The sequence below is a fragment of the Lygodium microphyllum genome, chromosome 6 (genome assembly GCF_053477565.2).
Source record: "Lygodium microphyllum isolate KBCC chromosome 6, Lygodium_microphyllum_v1.1.10, whole genome shotgun sequence".
In the NCBI taxonomy this organism is placed as follows: Eukaryota; Viridiplantae; Streptophyta; class Polypodiopsida; order Schizaeales; family Lygodiaceae; genus Lygodium; species Lygodium microphyllum.
Window position 1 is genome coordinate 130,896,812 of NC_141140.1, and position 18,097 is coordinate 130,914,908.

General features: G+C 38.3%; 1 protein-coding gene across 3 annotated transcripts in view; it reads right to left on the reverse strand.

Annotated features, from left to right (window-relative positions):
- Positions 1–3,018: 3,018 nt before the first annotated feature.
- Positions 3,019–18,097, reverse strand: part of LOC148035135 (Transducin/WD40 repeat-like superfamily protein) — a 76,646-nt gene continuing 61,567 nt past the window's right edge. For 2 of the 3 annotated variants that reach the window (XM_087680106.1, XM_087680103.1), the window contains 5 exons: positions 16,333–16,423; positions 3,847–4,050; positions 3,648–3,692; positions 3,409–3,562; positions 3,019–3,322 (listed from right to left, as the gene is read on the reverse strand). In XM_087680106.1, coding sequence (XP_087536232.1) covers positions 3,489–3,562; positions 3,648–3,692; positions 3,847–4,050; positions 16,333–16,423 — 414 coding nt within the window. In that variant the 3' untranslated portion in view covers positions 3,019–3,322; positions 3,409–3,488. Of the gene's footprint in view, positions 3,326–3,408; positions 3,563–3,647; positions 3,693–3,846; positions 4,051–16,332; positions 16,424–18,097 lie in introns of all 3 variants that reach the window. The other variant, XM_087680105.1, reaches the window with a different exon arrangement.

Genomic DNA, 18,097 nt, shown 5'->3' on the forward strand with positions numbered 1-18,097 from the left:
GTAAGTGAAGATTTAAATCTCATTCTACACGGATGAGCTCGTCTTTCAATTTGAATTACTTGATAGACTTATATGATCTTACAATGCATTAAACCATAGTATCAAGATATTACATTGTTACTAGATAACTATCTAGTCTCTCAACAACCATATCGATTAAGCTGAAAAGAGGACCGCAAGATAGCTAGATAACTTTATGATTACCTAGATAAGGGCTTTATTGAACCTGGTAAATGTTCGCAAACACCCATGTGCTTCTTAGAAAAAATGATGGCATGAAACACTTTTCAATAGATTATAAGAATCTCAATATGATGATCATGAATCATAAATATCCATTGCTTTGGACATAAAATTATCTTTGTAGCACTTAATATTTCACAAAGATTGATCTCAAGTCTAGATACCATAAGATATGGATAGCTTTAGAGAATATTTGAAGGACCATAAGGCAAGTGAAATGTTTTGTAAATTTTACTAAATTTTTTCAAAAGTTGATTAAAAACTATGATTATTAGTGTTAAAAGAAAAAAAAGAGTCCATCAATTGGTTAAACTAGTAAACTCGATCCTTGTTGTTAAACCTATTGCATGTGAGAGCTTAAATCTCACGAATGCCCAAATATATTACACTACCTAAAAGAAACAAAAATGTAATTATCTATATGCTTAAATTTCAATATCATTACTCTCTGATCAATCCAATCTCCATGGTCATAAGATCACCAATGCCCTTAGTAAGATCACAAAAGTTAATGCCTTCTTCAAAATTTCAATTGATTTCTCTCTCTCAAAGAGCAAGGCACTGCCAAAACAACCTCACTTTGGTGGAATTCGCAATCCTCTCTCCAAGACCTAGTAGCCCAAGAAGCTTTAGTGGTCCAAATGCCCAAAAGCTAGCTATTGAGAGAGAGTGAAAAGGCATTCAACCTGTAATGGATTCTTTTTTAAAAGAGGCAAAAAGTGTACACTTAACAATTAGGATATTTTGTGAAAAAAAAAATTTACATGTCATGACACATGAAACAAGGGATACCCTAGTACACATTGAACTTTAGCCTTGGTTACTATTTTTATTTGATACACATGAAAACTTTGGTTGAGTCTTACATGTGAGAGTGCTCACACTGTCAGTGAAATAAAGTTACACAACACAAACAAGCAAGATGTTACATCCTTTGCAAATTTCAAACAAGAAATGAAGTAACATTTCTATGGATTTTGTGATAGGATTACCAAGTACAAATCAAGGTCATGATATAACATAGATCATGATTATCCATTCATAAAAATGGTTTGCTTCATTTCCACAAAGAAATTGTGAAAACTACTAGACAATTAGTCCCTTTGTTCGCCATCTTTATAAACTTTACGGTGTGCTTGATAAAATAGTTAGTGGAGACCTTGATTTCATTGACTCTCCAAAAATTGAAAACTTGATCATCTATGTCGCCCTTAAAAGATCTTGGAACTAATAGATAGCCTGGGAGAGAACAAATCAAACTCTCTCTTGCAAGGGGGGACATCACCTTTCTCAAATTAAGTTTGCTTATATAAATGCCAATAGCATATGTAGTTGACCAATATCTTGGAGAGCTCTAAGAGAGCATGTGGATTAAGCCCCAAATAGACCATGATCCGATGACTATTGGCAAGTGTTACAAGTTATCTTTGAGATATTGTGGCCCTTTCTAAATTACCAAGAAGAGTAGTGTATCCTATGAGCCGACTTAAGTCCAAAGATATGAGTTCATCTTGTGCTCCACGTAAGCTGTTTAAAAGAACAATTGGAACAAGGTTGACTAATTGTTCCGATTGAGGAAGTCATGTGGCTTGAGGACACTAGATATATTCCACTTGAACCCAAATTGGTTCTTGACCATAGAACTAAATAATCCTGTTGAACCATTCATCCCAAATATAGTTAAGAGGAAGAATTGCTTAGAGGCTACGAGGAGTATACTCAAAGAAGAGTAATTTTCTCCAATTTGGTTTTAAGAATATTATTGAAAACAACAATCATTCATAAGGAGGGAAGTGTTACATTCTTAGGCTTTTGGATGGGCGCTAGTAGCATTGGTCACAAAGGTCATGAAGTGACTTAGTACAAATGCACTAAGGACACTTCAAGGTTAGGGCAACCAAGTCCTACTTATAATAGTTAAGGCATTGTGCACATTGTTATGTCATCACTTTGACTCTTGGCCCGTTGATCAATGCATCCCTATACCAGGATGATGTGGATTGGTAGTATGACATGCCAATTCTTGGGAGATGGTTGTGACCCAAGGTACTGCTAGCTTCGAGGCTAGGGGATGAGCCTGCTTGGCTTTGACTAGGAGGTTTGATGTCCAGTCCTTTATATTTAGTGGTAGATTCACCCTGGGTAGATGTTTCACCATCCATGATACTTCACAAAAGGTTCTAATTGGCCAAAAGTATTCAAGGACAACATTGGGCAGTCCTGCGGTCAGATGATTTCCCATCCTATAATCTATGGCAAAGGGTGGCCCCAAAGCTATAATGAGGACTTGGAAGAAAAGATTGGAAAACGCAGACTGCCACTCCTTCCCACAAGTTAACATTTAAACTAGCTACAAGGAACACACTTGCTAGGTTTCGTACAGATCTCCCCACTTTGTGTACTCTGCAAGAGCGAGGAGACCTCTTTTGGGATTGTAAAGAAGTTCAAGATATCCCCACTTTGTGTGCTCTACAAGTTATGAGAGGCCTAATTGTGCAAAAAATATGGGCATTTAGAAATGACAGTCTTTGGAAGGCTGCATAATGCTAGGGGTATTTTGGCCAATCATAGTGCAGGCACATTTGCCGACGCTCATCTCTTGGTTAAAAGGTTAGCTAAGAAAGACAGGGCTCTTACACTTGCTTGTGAACTGCTTAAATCTGCTGCTTATCCTTCATTAGAAGGTCATTTATCCCTATTCTTTGGGTGGTGTAAATATTTATAAATACAACCACCGCACATTGCAAAAAAGGTATACAAGATAATGACTTACAATTGATATGCTAAGATTGCCCTTCAAAATAAAATTCTGGGCTACACTTTAAATTAGAAGCCCTAAAAATAATACTGACCTTAATATACATTCAAAGAATCAAACAACTGGTCGACAAAAAGTCTTAACAAAATTCCATTCTCAGCTTTGAAAACAGCTCTTAACACCTCAAGGTAAATGTGACCCCAAAGATAGGGGACCCTTTTCACTCTTGCCATTAAGCTTTCAAATATCCAGCTCACCCTAAAACTGATTGTGCGACAGTAGCCTCAAATAAAAGATTGACATCTTCTGGCCACCTTGTATCTGCTGCACAAAATCACTTACAAATCTTATGATCTCATAATCCCCTTAGAAGATTTTGATCTTCTGGATGAAAAGCAGGCACTTACTTGAATAAGATGGCTCATATCCCTCAAATCCTTGATTCTCTGATGGGGAACTGTGACACTTCAATATTGGAGCATCAGTGTCACCTGGGAGGAAACCACAACTTGACTTTCCTGTCTACACTAGCAGTTGCCAAAATTTTTGCTCGTCCTTTCTCTGTGACACAAGTACATATGCATTTGTTAGTGTACTAATAATTTATTTAGCAAACTGGTCATAATCTTAAGGCATGTACTTTCACCTGTGTGAACCAAATCAGGTGTCCAGGAAATGGATGTTATAAGCCCTGCACACAACATCTGAATGTAAGAGAGTTGCTACTAAATTGAAAGAACAGTTGCACAGATTGCCTGGCTATAGAAACAGCTCCATCACCTCATAAGGAAATTTCAAAAGGTCTATTTATGCCAGAAAAAGAAGGTAACATAGCTTCCTCTCACCGTCATGTGCATCTTCAACTGTATCCAGAATTTCGCCTGATTCTAAACTAAGCCATTGAAGAGTTGATCCGTGTGTAACTGCGAGTGTTCTATTGTCAGGAGAAACTGCAAGCCTGTCATAGTGCAGAGCAGTGCCCTTCTTATCGTGCAATGGTATTGGAAACACCTTCAAACATTTTGGATCTTCATCTAGTTGGTATCGCACTGCCATATAAAAAATATAGACAATCGTATATTAGGAATATGTTGCTCAAACCTGTCATCCTCGACAAAAAAGACTAGTAAGCAAATCACTGAAACCACATGCAGCCTTACCTTCCCTTCTTAGCAGAAGCTCCCTCCCTCCCCTCTCTTCACTCAAAAACACCCCTCCCCCTCCCCTTCCCTCACTCCTCCAGCCCAATATATTTGGACTGGTGCATGACAAGCCTCCCCTCAACTGAAGCAAACTAAATACCAAGATAGTACTGCAACAGACCAAGATCAATGACATCAAAAGATCTCTGCAAATTAGCCTTTAAGGCCTCGTCCACATAAATGATAAGTATCAGCAGATCCTCCCTATGCTTGCACAATGCAAACATTGACCATATTCACTCTCAGCAAGTCACAGAAACCAAGAGTAATCAAGTAGCATGGATCTTCTTATACCATGCTTGAGGCGCTTGCTTCAAACCATACAAGACCTTATACAAATGTTACACCTTGCTCTCTAAGCCTTTCTGAACAGAAGTTGAAGTGCAACATAAACCTTTTTATGTAACTTGCCATTCAAGAGGGTGGTCTTCACATCCAATTGATGCACATGCGAATTAAAATTCCATGCGCAACACAATTATGTTGCATATACTAGTCCTACATGAAATGGGTGCAAAGGTCTCATCACACTCAATCCCATGCTTTGACGAATACCATTTGGTGATAAAGCCTTACTTTGTAGCCATTAATGGCACAACTATTTTGAATTTGAGCTTATAGACTAAAACCGGTCTTCTTTCTCGGCGAAGATGGTAATAACCTAATTAATTAACAATTATTGTAAGCATTAAAGTCACATAAGCTGAAAATGCACACTTCACTACTTTAATCTTGGACAATGGACAACCTATTGGCCCAAAAAATGGCGCCTCTTGTGGTATTTCTTTAGCTCTTATTGCAAACGGATGGAATACAACTGAGCCTCTTTGATCTCCTCATCTAATCCAAGTGCTTCTTGCTGTCAAAATGAACCAACAAGCTGGGCTGCCATCACTTGCACCTACAGGGCTCCAAACTATTGTCACCTGCTGTAGGACCGGTCCCTAGAGACTGAAAATCACATCAACACCATCTCCCTGCTCTCTAGCAGCCTTCTTCTCTCTCACAATGGTTGAAATAGACTTCCACCAACCCCCAAAAATGTTTTGTCCACTTGCATGGCCAAGCTTTGCCAATTTGTAGCCTTCTACTACCATTTTCCAACATTATCCAGCTTATTAAATTACTTTTCAGAATATTAATTCAAAATTAATTTAATAATTATTCTAGTGCTTTAAAAACAAATCTCACAAGCCAATAATAAAATTGGATGGGCCAATTTATCGTCCAAGACTAGTCCTTACACCAGAATTAATTAATTAATTAATACCTACTCTCTAATGTCACCATTGATATTAGTAGCTAATAAATTGGTCTAGGCCCAAATCTGCCACCAAGTACCTGTTAGGCATAGCTTACTAGAACTTTTTCCTTTGTGGCATCAACTGATATTTCGGGGTCATATGTAGCACATGATGAAATAGTTAATTTACACCTCACATATGCACGCCACCTTTGCACATTTGATTAACTTTTAGTCAAATGCTAAGCAAAGCATTAAATATTCACGTTCTCATGATAGACCACCCCCTTGAAATTCTTGCAATGTCCTCGATTGCACTGCAATATGCTATATGTTAAATTTGAGTCACTTTAACTAGTTACAATCCACACACACAAATCATAATCACTGTCATAACCATAAGGGATATATCCACATGCCAAAACTCAACACTGCTCTAACCACCAAGGCAAAAGTTGCATTTAGTTATGTCACACAAATATTAAGTGGTATCGAGTGCCAATTATTTCTCTAATTCATTTATTTGGCCATAAGTATAAGGTGGAGACACTACAGATGTGGTGTTTAATGAGACTTAATATCATTATAATAGTCAAAAGTGACACAAGGACTCTCGGGAGATAAAGTGCCCTAGCCAATTTAATTATTGGCAGGTCAGATTATTTTTCTAGGCATAGAAATACTTATTAAATTAATTTATAGAGTTTATATTCTGAAAATTAATTCAATGGGCTGGATAATGCTGGAATTCACTTTGAAAGGTTGCCACTTGGCAAAACTTGCTCATGTAAGTTTGGGAAAGCTGAATTGGGATCGAAGGGGAAAAAAAATCTCATTTTTGCATTTTGAAGCTGTTGGGAAGAGAGGTTGGGTTGCTGCTGGCTGATTTTGGGGCCATTTCTCAACCATTGGAGACCATTTAGGTGAAGTTGGTTGCATATTCCTAACTAGGAGAAGCTAGTGATGATGGCTAATGCACTCTCTCCTGAAGATTACAATTTGTAATGCTCCCTTTGCTGTTGGTGAATCCATTTGGGGTGGAAAAGTGGATTAGCAACTCTATTTCACTAAAATCACTAAATTCTCAAGTCAAAACTCTAAATTTTCTCACTCTTTCTCTAGTCATTTCCTAGCTTTGCTTCAAGTTTAACAACAATCCAACCATTGGAGGTGGAGATTTTAGGTGAATCTTTGCTATAAACCCTAATTTGTGACAAAAATTAGGATTTAGCAATTGCCTCGGGAAATTTCATTGTTCTCGAAGTGGGTGAAGGCCAAAAATGAGTTTGCTTTTCAACACACCACCTCAAGCTTAAGTCAACTATTGTACTCTAAGTAAAACCTTGAAGTAAACAAACTTATCTCTACCAAGTGATTTGGTAAAGATGTCAACTACTTAAGTCTTCAATCTTCACATGAAGCAAATCTATCTTTCTTGCAAGTATCATTTCCTTGATGAAGTGATAATGAACTTGTATGTGCTTTGATCTAGCATGGTAAACTGGGTCGCTATCCAACAATAGACTACTCATGTTGTCACAATGCAATGTGACCTTCCTATCCATCTATATACCCAAGTCATGTAACAATTTCAAGAGCCAAACTGCTTCACATCCAACTAGGGTTGTACCTCTATACTCTGCCTTTGTGCTAGAGAGAGCAACTATAGATTGCTTTTTATTGCTCCACTAACCATACTACTTTCAATACTGAAAGCATGACCATTGGTTGATTGTCTATCATATGCACATCCAATCCAATCAGTATCTATATATCCTATCAAATCAAGTGGCTTTCTAAACTCATAAAACAATCCATAATCAGAAGTATCCTTCACATATTGCATATTTCTCCTAATTGTATCCAAGTGAGGTTTGCGTTAATCAATCCCCCTTGGAATCATTGTAACATTCTCTATATCACTACCAATATCAACTCCAAGCTTTGCATTCTAATCTAGCAGTGTTTTCGGAGCTTACAATCCATTATTCCACACTTGATTAGTATATCCTACGCATTATGTTTTTATAGCAACCAAATTCCTTAAGTGTAGTTACTATCTCAACGCCAAGAAAATATTTCAGCTCTCCCAAGTCTTTCACTTAAAACTTCACATGTAACATGGATTTAATTTCAACAATACCATGGTCATCATCTCCAATAATGATCAAGTCATCCACATAAATAACTAGGACCACATACCCTATCTCTATGTGCTTAGTGTACAAACTATGATCTGCATTTTCCATTTGAAATTTAAGCTACTATAAATATAAGCTAATCCGAGCATTCCATGGTCTCATACTTGTTTTAACCCATAAAGTACTTTTTTTAGCCTATACATATGATTCGGATAATTAGAATGAGCATAACCCTTAGGTTGTTCCATATACACTTTCTCAATCAAATCTCCATTCAGAAATGCATTTTTTACATCCATTTGCCAAAGGTTCCATCCCTTAGACGCTACCAAAGCAATGACAATTCTCACAGTTGCCATTTTTGCAACTGGGCTAAAAGTCTCCTTATAATCAAGACCATACTGCTCCGCATATTCTTTAGCAACCAATCGTGCTTTGTATCTCTCCAAAGATCCATTTGTTTTGCATTTCACTTTGTAAACCCATTTACAGCCAATGCACGTTTTGCCTTCAGGCAACATGACCAAATCCCAAGTGTCATTTTCAGCCAATGCTGCATAATCTGCATCCATAGCTGCACACCAATTCTCATCACCAAGTGCTTTACTGAACTTTGTATTAGTCATATAAGCAAATGTCTGGCTCGATACCCACAGTAAGTCAACCAATCAACAAGCTTTCTAACTCTCTATAACCTTAATTGCAGTGCACTATGCGATTCCCTCTCATGAGGTGGTACATCCCTCCTTTGCCTAACTCCATGTGTAGTAACAAACAATATACCAAGTTCACTATCACTACTAGGTGGCTCATAACCAGAAGTAAGTGGCACAGTAACATCTTCAAACATCTTCTCTTTGGCTTTATCTAATCTCCCCCTCACTGACATGTTCGTGTTAGTGGACATGGAACCACGACTGCACAAGCGACCTGTCCATGGACTAACTGTAGAGGATGTGTCTCTTGTAGGCCCACTAATAGTGGTACTATCCATAATACGAATTTCAACATGAGTATCATCTGTTGGTCCATCAGAAACAACCACATTTGAACCACGATACTATGAAGCTAGCTCATCAAACACTACATCCCTGCTAACAAATGTCTCATGGGTAGTTGGATTATAGCATTTGTAAGCTTTTCCGTCATGTGCATTGTAAGCACAGGGAAGGATGTGAGAATGACAATACTTTGAACGTAATCAACTCGATCAATTATCACCATGAAAATTAGAGGGAAAGGGGGGAGGAAAGAGAAAGAGAGAGAGAGAGGAGTCGACACCACGTTGAGAGAGAAAACTAGCTCCTCCCCCTTTAGAAGAATTTATTGAAACAAACCACAAGCACCAAGTGCCCAAACCATATACAAAAGCACTCATTTATTGCAATTCTGAAAATTAGGTTTTTTGAAACCCTAATTTCTGCAAACTCCGTGCTTCTTGGATGAGAAATAAATAAGATAGTACAAAGCATGTGGCTGAAATTTTAGCATAAGAGCTTATCCAAATGAAAAGAGAGACCTCCAATTTATAGGTGTGGGGCTTCGGAGCTCAAAAGTGAAAAGTAGAGGCCACAAATAACAAGTGTTTATTGAAAAATGAAAGTATGAGAACACTTGTCTCTTTAAAATGGCACATGTCCTATTCTAGATGCCACATGCCACTTTTCTAAAGAAAAAAGCTTCCAAACCTTCTATTCTAAAAATCTCTCAAATGATTAAGAATTTGATATAGCTACTCAAAACAAAATTCTCCCTTGCGAAATTCCAGAGCCTTTCATGCGAACAAAATTTCCATTTGTGCAACTTTCAAAAATAGTAACCTTCTAAATTTTAAGAGTTACCAAATTTAACTTTTGGAGAGTTTCATTATATAGATTCATAGGTTCATGGTTTATTTATTCAATCATGAGCATCTGGTTTCACTTTCTAAAACCACTCATTATATGGGCTTCTAATCAATGTGACTATTTGAGTGTAAAAGTCTTAATTATCTGAGCTTTCTGGTTAATTTAACCACTCGACTAAACTTTTAATTTCTCTTGGGCATCTCGTCTCTAGCCATTGGTCACCCTTAAATAAAAAGATGAGTTTTTATCCATATTTTGAAACACTTAAATAATACAAATCCCTTTTTAAAGTAAATGAGCGTCAAATTAATTTAAAATCATTGAGCCAACATGTCTTCGTAACAATTAATATACAAAAGGTTTGTTACATATATAGCTAATAAAGACACACTTAACAGCCTTCGGATCTAACTTCTTCCTCTTCTCATTCATCACATGTATATAAGCAATATATCCGAAGACTTTAAGATAGATGATATATGGTTTGTGTCCATATAGTTTCTCATACGGTGTAAGATCATGAATACCAACTGTAGGAAATCTATTTAAGGCATATACTGCAGTTACAACTGCTTTAGCTCAATAATGGTTCGGTAAATTCTTCTCATTTAGCATGGTTCTTGCAACTTCCACTACTCAGGAGTAGGATTTCTATCGGGCAATCTCTGTTAACATCATCTCCAATATCTAATTTCCAATAACCTCTTTCAATTAGAAAGTTTTACATTTTGAATTTCCATAGAGAAAAGTTCTTATTGTCAAGCTTCTCCCCCATAATTTGAGTGATATTATCAGTTCCTATTGTATTAGCAATAATGCTACCAGTTCAAGACAATACAATGTCTTTTCAGATAGGCAATAACAATGCCTTCAAACAGTCTCCACAACCCTCTTACAGTTAACTAGCTATAGCTGCAAATATCATCAACTGCTCAAGACAAACCAAGTGTATTTACCACAATTAGTGGTAATGTAACCAAGATTCAAGATAGCAAATGCAGTTCAAATCTGCAGCTTAAAAACTCCCATAAAAATCTTCATATGTGTCCATGACACCCAAAGATTCAATACATCCACTAAAAGCACTCAATCAGTATCAAACCGCTTTATGGATGACCTATCCAGATGAGTGCTAGCTGTAAACTAGATTACAATAGAAAAATAACAATTTAACTGAGCTCAACACAAGCCCAAATCAGCTCAAAAACATCTCAAGACATCACCACAATATCCCAGCATCAATACATGTCCATACAAGCGCCAATGGATACATAGAACTCATGCAAACATGAAGGAGATCCTTACTAAGAGCAGTAACTAGAATAAGGCCTGCTATAACCAGCAATAAACCAGCTCCAAACTGAGCAAACAATGCTAAAGGCATAAAACATTGCAATATGGAAGCATCTGGAGCATGCAAGGAATAAATCTACAGTCACATACATAAGCATTCTTAAGCAATTTTGCCAACATTTTACTAACATCTAGGGCCAAAATGAGAGTGCTGTCCACGGCAGTAAACAGCCAATTTGCAAAAGTCTATGTTGAATATTTCAAAATCCGTGCAAAATTTGAAAAAACTTTCTTCTCCAAAGTTGTAAACCACATCGAAACACTTAGGGAGCGCAAGTCATTTCTTCAAAATCCATTTCTACAGTAAGATATGGCTTTTGCAAAAAACCAGACTGTTGTAGGGTTTCTCATACACTGAAGAAACTCCAACTTCCGCGAAGCTGAACTTTGATACTATGTTCAAGAAGAGGGAAAGAGACACACAAGAACAGGAGCTATAAATAGAGAGGAGTGTACTCTCTCTTCTTCCATTATTCATTCATTGTGTAACACAAAAAAAATATTATAAGTCTAAGTCACACATAATGTATGCAAGTAAGTCACTAACTAACTAGACATCTCTAACTTGTTGAGTTGTGTGTGACCAACTCATTATTATGCCACACATGACTAGTAACAACTAGCTACAGCTGTACTAAGTAGAGTCAATGTCAATAACATTGATGAGCTTGATTTTCAACAATACAATTATTACATCCAGTTCACTATGCCGTGGGCTATATAAGCTCAATAACTATGAAAAATATGTGAAAGACATGGCATATACTATTGGAAATTCTCAAGCAATATTAGATACAAAACTTTGGCATGCGCATTTTGATCATCGAAATTTTGCTAGTTTGTTGCATCTACTGAAATCAAATATGGTGTCTTCATTGCCTACTCATGAGACACCTTGAAAACACATTTGTGAAGGTTGCATATTGCGTAAAATGCAGCATACTTCATTTCCAAAAGATGGTTCAATGAGAGTTATTTGCAAACAACAACTTAAACACAATAATATTTGTGGTCCAATGCAAACGTCTTTTGGTAACTACCTATATTTTATGAGTTTCATTGATGATTGCTCTAGGCACGCATGAGTATATATTATTTAAAAGCTAAGTCTGAAGTGTTTTAACTTTTTGTGCTTCAAGCAGTTTGTAAGCATAGCTGAAATTTTGTGAGAATGTAAAGTGGAAACTCTCTCCTCTGATTGAGGAAGGATATATGTCTAAGAAATTTAATGCATCTCACTGAACATGGGATAAAACACAAATACAGTGTTGTATATACCATAGAAAAATGGTTAGCTCGGAGAAAAAGCACATCATTGATGGAGTCCAAACAGGTCCTTAAATAATGGCATCTGTGAGGAGGTTTGGTCTGGCAAATCGGTCTCATATGACCATTTATGCATATTTAGTTGTGATGCTTTTGTGCATATTAGAGATGAGCCGATAAACAAACTTGACCCAAAATCCATCAAAGGCATTTTCATGGGCTATGGTGATAAGGGTGAATTTGGCTATAGAGTGTGGTTACCTCAGTCCAAGAAAATTACTCACTGTCGTAATGCTATGTTTAATGAGGTAAAATTGTTGAAAGGTACTTTAGCCTCTAATGAAGATATGAAAAAGGCCAAGTTTTAGAATTTGCAGCCCAAAAGATGACATAGAAGCAAATGCTATGAAGGGAGTCCCTTATGCATCAGTTTGTGGCTCTCTTATGTATGCTATGGTTGCTACTCATCCAAACATTGCTCATGCAGTGGGATTATGTCAAGTTCTGGCAAAACACATTGAGAGGTTGTCAAGTGTATTCTTCGGTACCTAAAGGGTACACAAAGAAAGTGTATTTGCTATGGGTAGGATGCATCTAGTTTGCACGGTTATTGCGATGCAGACATAGCAGGTGACTTGGACACTCGTAGGTCCACCAACGGGTATGTCTTTACACTTGCTAGTGGGGCTGTTTGTTGGTGTTCCATGTTGCAGAACATCATCGCACTGAGTACTACTGAAGCTGAATACATATCAGCTACGGAAGCTTCTAAGGAAGCTATATGGTTTAACAAACTTGCAAAGGATCTCGGCATGTCTATGGGTACTGCAGTTTTGGGATGTGATAGCCAAAGTGCTGTGTATCTAGCTAAGAATGCCATGTATCATTCACTCACAAAGCATATAGATGTGCGATATCACTTCATCAGGCAGATTTTGGAAGATGGTCTGATCACATTGACCAAGATCAAAACACACGACAACCCTGCAGATGTTCTCACTAAAAGTCTAAGCAGAGCTTAGCATGAGTATTGCATTATGACTAGTGGGAGTTGGTAGAGGTTCACTTCGAACCTTTAAGTGGGAGGTTGCTAGGATAAAGGCTCGTTTGACCTCCATGTATAGTACATACACACTATTCAGTTGTACATGTGAATGCACCCTTATATGCCCCAAGTATAAATACATCGTATTCTTTGTGTACCAACACATTGTTGGTATACTCAAATCTAATCGTACTTTCACACACACACACACACACACTCTCTCTCTCTCTCTCTCTCTCTCTCTCTCTCTCTCTCGCCGTCACTCTCACTCCTCGAACTGCTACACATCCCCAGCTGAGCTCCAACAACCTTTGCTTCCACCTACCATATAACAACTATTCACATCATCTGTGCATTGACAACTCATAATGGTTGAGATGTATATCAATTGGACATCAAATTTTCATTTCTCAATAGTGATTTACATGAGGAATTATATGTTTTTCAACCTCATGGTTTTGTGCAAAACATGCAAGAAAACAAAGTGTGCACATTGAAAAAGGTGATGTATGGTCTAAAGTAAGCACCTAGAACTTGGTATGAGAAGGTACATGCATATTTAACGGGACACGGTTTTGAGAATAGTCTAGTTGAAAGGATGTTAAATGTCAGACTTGAGGGTGATATGCCTCTAATCATTGTGCTTTATGTCGATGATATATGTTGCTCACTAGTCCCAATGAGACACGTATTGCTAAGTTTAAGGCTAAGTTGAATTCACCTTTGGACATGTCAAATGTAGGACTATTGCATCATTATTTGGGATTTTAGTTTAAGCAATGTGATGAAAGAGGTACTGCTTTGTGTCAAACAAAGTATGTTGAGATACTATTGCAGAGATTTGCTCTTAAGGACTGCAAGCTTGTTGCTACTCCTATGAAGATAGATTTGAAGTTGAGCTGTCACGATGCTTGAGACTACTTTGATGTCTTTCTCTTATAGCAGGTTGTTGGATGCTTAATTTATGTATGAATTACAAGGCTTCACATTCAATCTGCAGTTTCACAGATGATCACATTTATGCATAGCCCAAGCACGACACATTGGCAGGCAATGAAGCAGATTGTTCGCAACTTGAGTTTTCCTAAAGTCTATCTGCCCTTGTGTTCTATAACCATCTCTCTCTATCCATGTACTAAACTCATGTTTTAACATGCATCCAAATATCTTGGTCAAGTAGTAACCAATCATGATCATCCAATTGTTCTCCAGTACCATAGGATCCCCACTCTTAAAGAGCGGTACAATAGTATGCTCTGTCCAACTCGTTGTAAAACCTTCACACATAGCTCAATTAAAAATGTTTCTCAATAAAGGAGCAAGAATCTCACATGCATGTATAAAATGTCCATCAACCAATCCATCATGATATAGTACATTCCCATGCCACGGATAGCAGATGTCGGGCTGGTCAAACTGAGTGCAAAGTTCAAAGTAGAAAGAGTGAGCAGAGGGAGTGAGAGCACGATACATGAAGTGTTTGGTACAATGATGGGGTGTACCATTTTAGGTTTAGATAATATATAAAGTACAAGAGTGTAGGGGTGTGTTCACACCCGAACACCATAAAACGCACGGTGAGCCTTTATTCCCAACAACCTCCCATCTAAAGGCAATGAGCAAACCACTCTGTTGGAAGACCCTTCATGAGAAGGTTTACACGGTTATCATTTGTATGTACCTTGATAAGCTCAATGCTTTTGTTGTCAAGTACATCCCTAATAAAATGATACTTCACATGTATGTGCTTTGTCTTTGTGTGAAAGACAGGATTCCGTGCTAGCATGCTTATAAGAGGAAAATAATCTCTCTTTGTATTTGATCACAAGCTCTAAATGAGACTATGGTTTGGACCAAATTGTATACATCATGTTGGTAGAAAATAGAAGTTGTCAATCATCATTACGTAAGGGCAAAACACTCCAGGCTGAGTAATGATCATGCTATACAATGTAAGTTGCCAATCATCATTAGAAATTATTTTTATCACTCCAGGCTCAGTAATGACCATGCTATACAATGTAGAGTATATAACAAGCCGGGATCATGGTCTCAATGCTGGATATGCATCCTGGCTCTCGTCTAACAAGGATCTAGCTTCCAATTCAAGATTTTGTGTGTGTGTGTGTGTGTGTGTGTGTGTGTGTGTGTGTGTGTGTAATTTTCTTTTCTTATTTGTGATTAAAAATGGCCCTTCTATGGGGGAGGCAACTAGCCATTCATGTCTATAATAGGACTTTTTTTAAGTAATACTAATATTTATTATATAATATTTTTTGTGTCTTTATGTATGTTTTATAAAACTGCCTTTTTCTCTATTTATCCAAGTCCTGATAGAGACCCTGTTGATAAATATCCAGCAGGGATCCATCACACACCAATGATGAGTGATTGCACTTTGAATTTTTCATACTCTATCATGTATTCCTCACGGAGTTTGCAGATGTTAAAGGATGCCCTTCCCTCTGCAGAATGAAAAAGTTTTTATAGGTGCTTTGTGATGCATCTCCATAAGTTTAGCTAGATTGTGGGACTGAAATAAATGGTCCTCAGTGGTGGATAACTCCTGCTAGAGGCCCCATACCATCGTTCTTTCAGAATTATCCAGCAAGGATCCCTTACACCACCACACACACCCACTCCCCCCCCCCCAAAAAAGAAAAATCCCCTCTTTCCCCCAAAAAACAAAAACAAAACAAAATGAAAGCTGACAGGTATGCACACAAGCAAGGCACTATATATAGGAGCTGCATCTATCTAACAGTTTGGAAATCCTTGCTTAGGGCTATAGATAATTTACATTTACTGCCAGCTTAATTGTTAGTACATGGAATGAGTAGCTCTAAACATGCCAAGTCATAACAAAAGCTTACTTTTACCACCCACATGTATTTACCCATTGGGAGTCAAAGCCTGCAAATTGGATAAGTAAAAAAATGCAAATACACAAATACCCTTCTAATAAGTAAAAACCTCCTGGAATGGTGAGTAGCATAAATACAAAATGTTTTTGAAAATGAACAGGAAGCAACCTAAATTTACCTCCTAGAACGAGATTTTAAAATAAGAATCCTAAAAAGTCATAAGTCAAGAAACAGGCATTTATGGCTTCAGATTAGTACTCAAGATGGATGATGAAAAAGACCATCAGGCTCAATGCATAGGTTTCTAATACTGAGAACAGCATCAAAGGCATTCGCAAAACACAAGTGCAAACTGGCTTTAGTTTCATACCATTGATATTCCAAACCCTGATCGATCCATCTTTTGATGCTGTAACAATGCCATCAGATGCCCACGTAAAGCTTAACCAAGTAACCGCACTCTGTCATTATGGCCAAAAAACACTTGAGAGTTTCCCACACATCTCTCTCTCTCTCTCTCTCTCTCTCTCTCTCTCTCTCTCTCTCTCTCTCATAAGCTTAAAGTAAATGAGAATATTTACATCAGGTCTTCTGGCCAGCCAAAGAAAATCACATCATAAGTGAAGCGGCTACCAAAACACAGCACACAAATATAATGTAGGGGGCACTTCCCTCTGCTATCCTGAACACGCCATTTGGCTCAATGACCCACCTCTTACCCTCGACCGTCTTAATCTTTTTAGGAAATCGTCTGGTTTCACAAATGCCCAATCCTGCCAAGGGGAAGAAGGCTGAAAATCAGGCCACAAAATATGCCCCTGAAGCTGCTCCTGCAAGGCTGACCAAATGGATTGTTGGTGGACCTTGGTAAAACCAAGGTCATGGTGTTTAATACCACACCACAGTGGGTCAAGAGATCAGCTCATCTATAGGCATGAGGAGATGGAGTATGTGGATTATACATACTTGGGAGTTTTATTCACAGGCCCCACCTTCTCTATGGGAGAAGCAGCAGATACCACATTGACCTAAGGTATAACTATTTGATATGCTGGTCACATCTGCATTGCTATATGGAGTGCAGATATGGGGGCCTAGCTTTGATCACTAAGTTGCACCTATGATGGATGGAGATCAATGAGAGACCCCTTGTATCCATGATCTCCAAAGCCGGTCCATCACCTACATACACAACCTACGGGATCTACCGCGACATAGATACGCTCAACTAGCTCTTGAGTCCTCCTATTAGCTTCCAAACAGGGTGACACTTCGTGTTGGTATGCACAGATGTCAGCTTGCTTTGAGCTGCATAGCCTCAGCATGGACAGAATATCCCCTTTCAGTATTCCCTTGATGTGCCATCCCTTGATTTGAGCCGATCAGAAATCAGCAAGATCATCAGGGTAGACATAGCCTAGCTCAACACCAGGAGAACATGGTTGGCACCAGTGCAACAGTTAAGGACGAAGATGGCTTTCTACAGAGAGCATCTTGTCCACACTAAGGATGATGGCTTTATTGTCTTCCCAAGATATATGGATGCCCACATCTCTCTCATGGGATCAGATGTCCTCTCGGCCAGTTGCAGACATCATCACATCAGTTAGAGACTGAGACCTGGTGGTTATGGGTCCACCCAAGGAGCGCATATGTAAGATCTATCAACTTAAGCCAAAGACCAAGGAGCACTATGTCTACTACTGCCCAGCTTACTATGAAATCCAAGGCCGCTTTCATACTCTCTTTAAAGACGGGTTTGGCCCTCTATCGAGAGTCGTGAATTATGCAAATCAGACATGCATTGACCTCTTTCTCCTGTAGATCCAGCAGCTTAGAGAGATACCCCTCAAGAGTACAGACCCAAGGGCCAGGATAGCAAGCACCTACCCAAAGGCAGCTTACACACTTCTTCACGAGGGAGATCCAAGAGACCCCATCCCAATCCCATAATAGGAGGACCATCAAGCTACATCCAGACAAGGGACACTGATTGATCGCACCATCCAACTTGGCGAATCCTACCACCCCAGAGCCCAACATAGACAACAGTGCCACATGCATGTGCAGTTAGACGAGATCATTGCTCCAGCGCATGTACCTCCACGATATCCCCTCGCATGTAGCGCCATGAT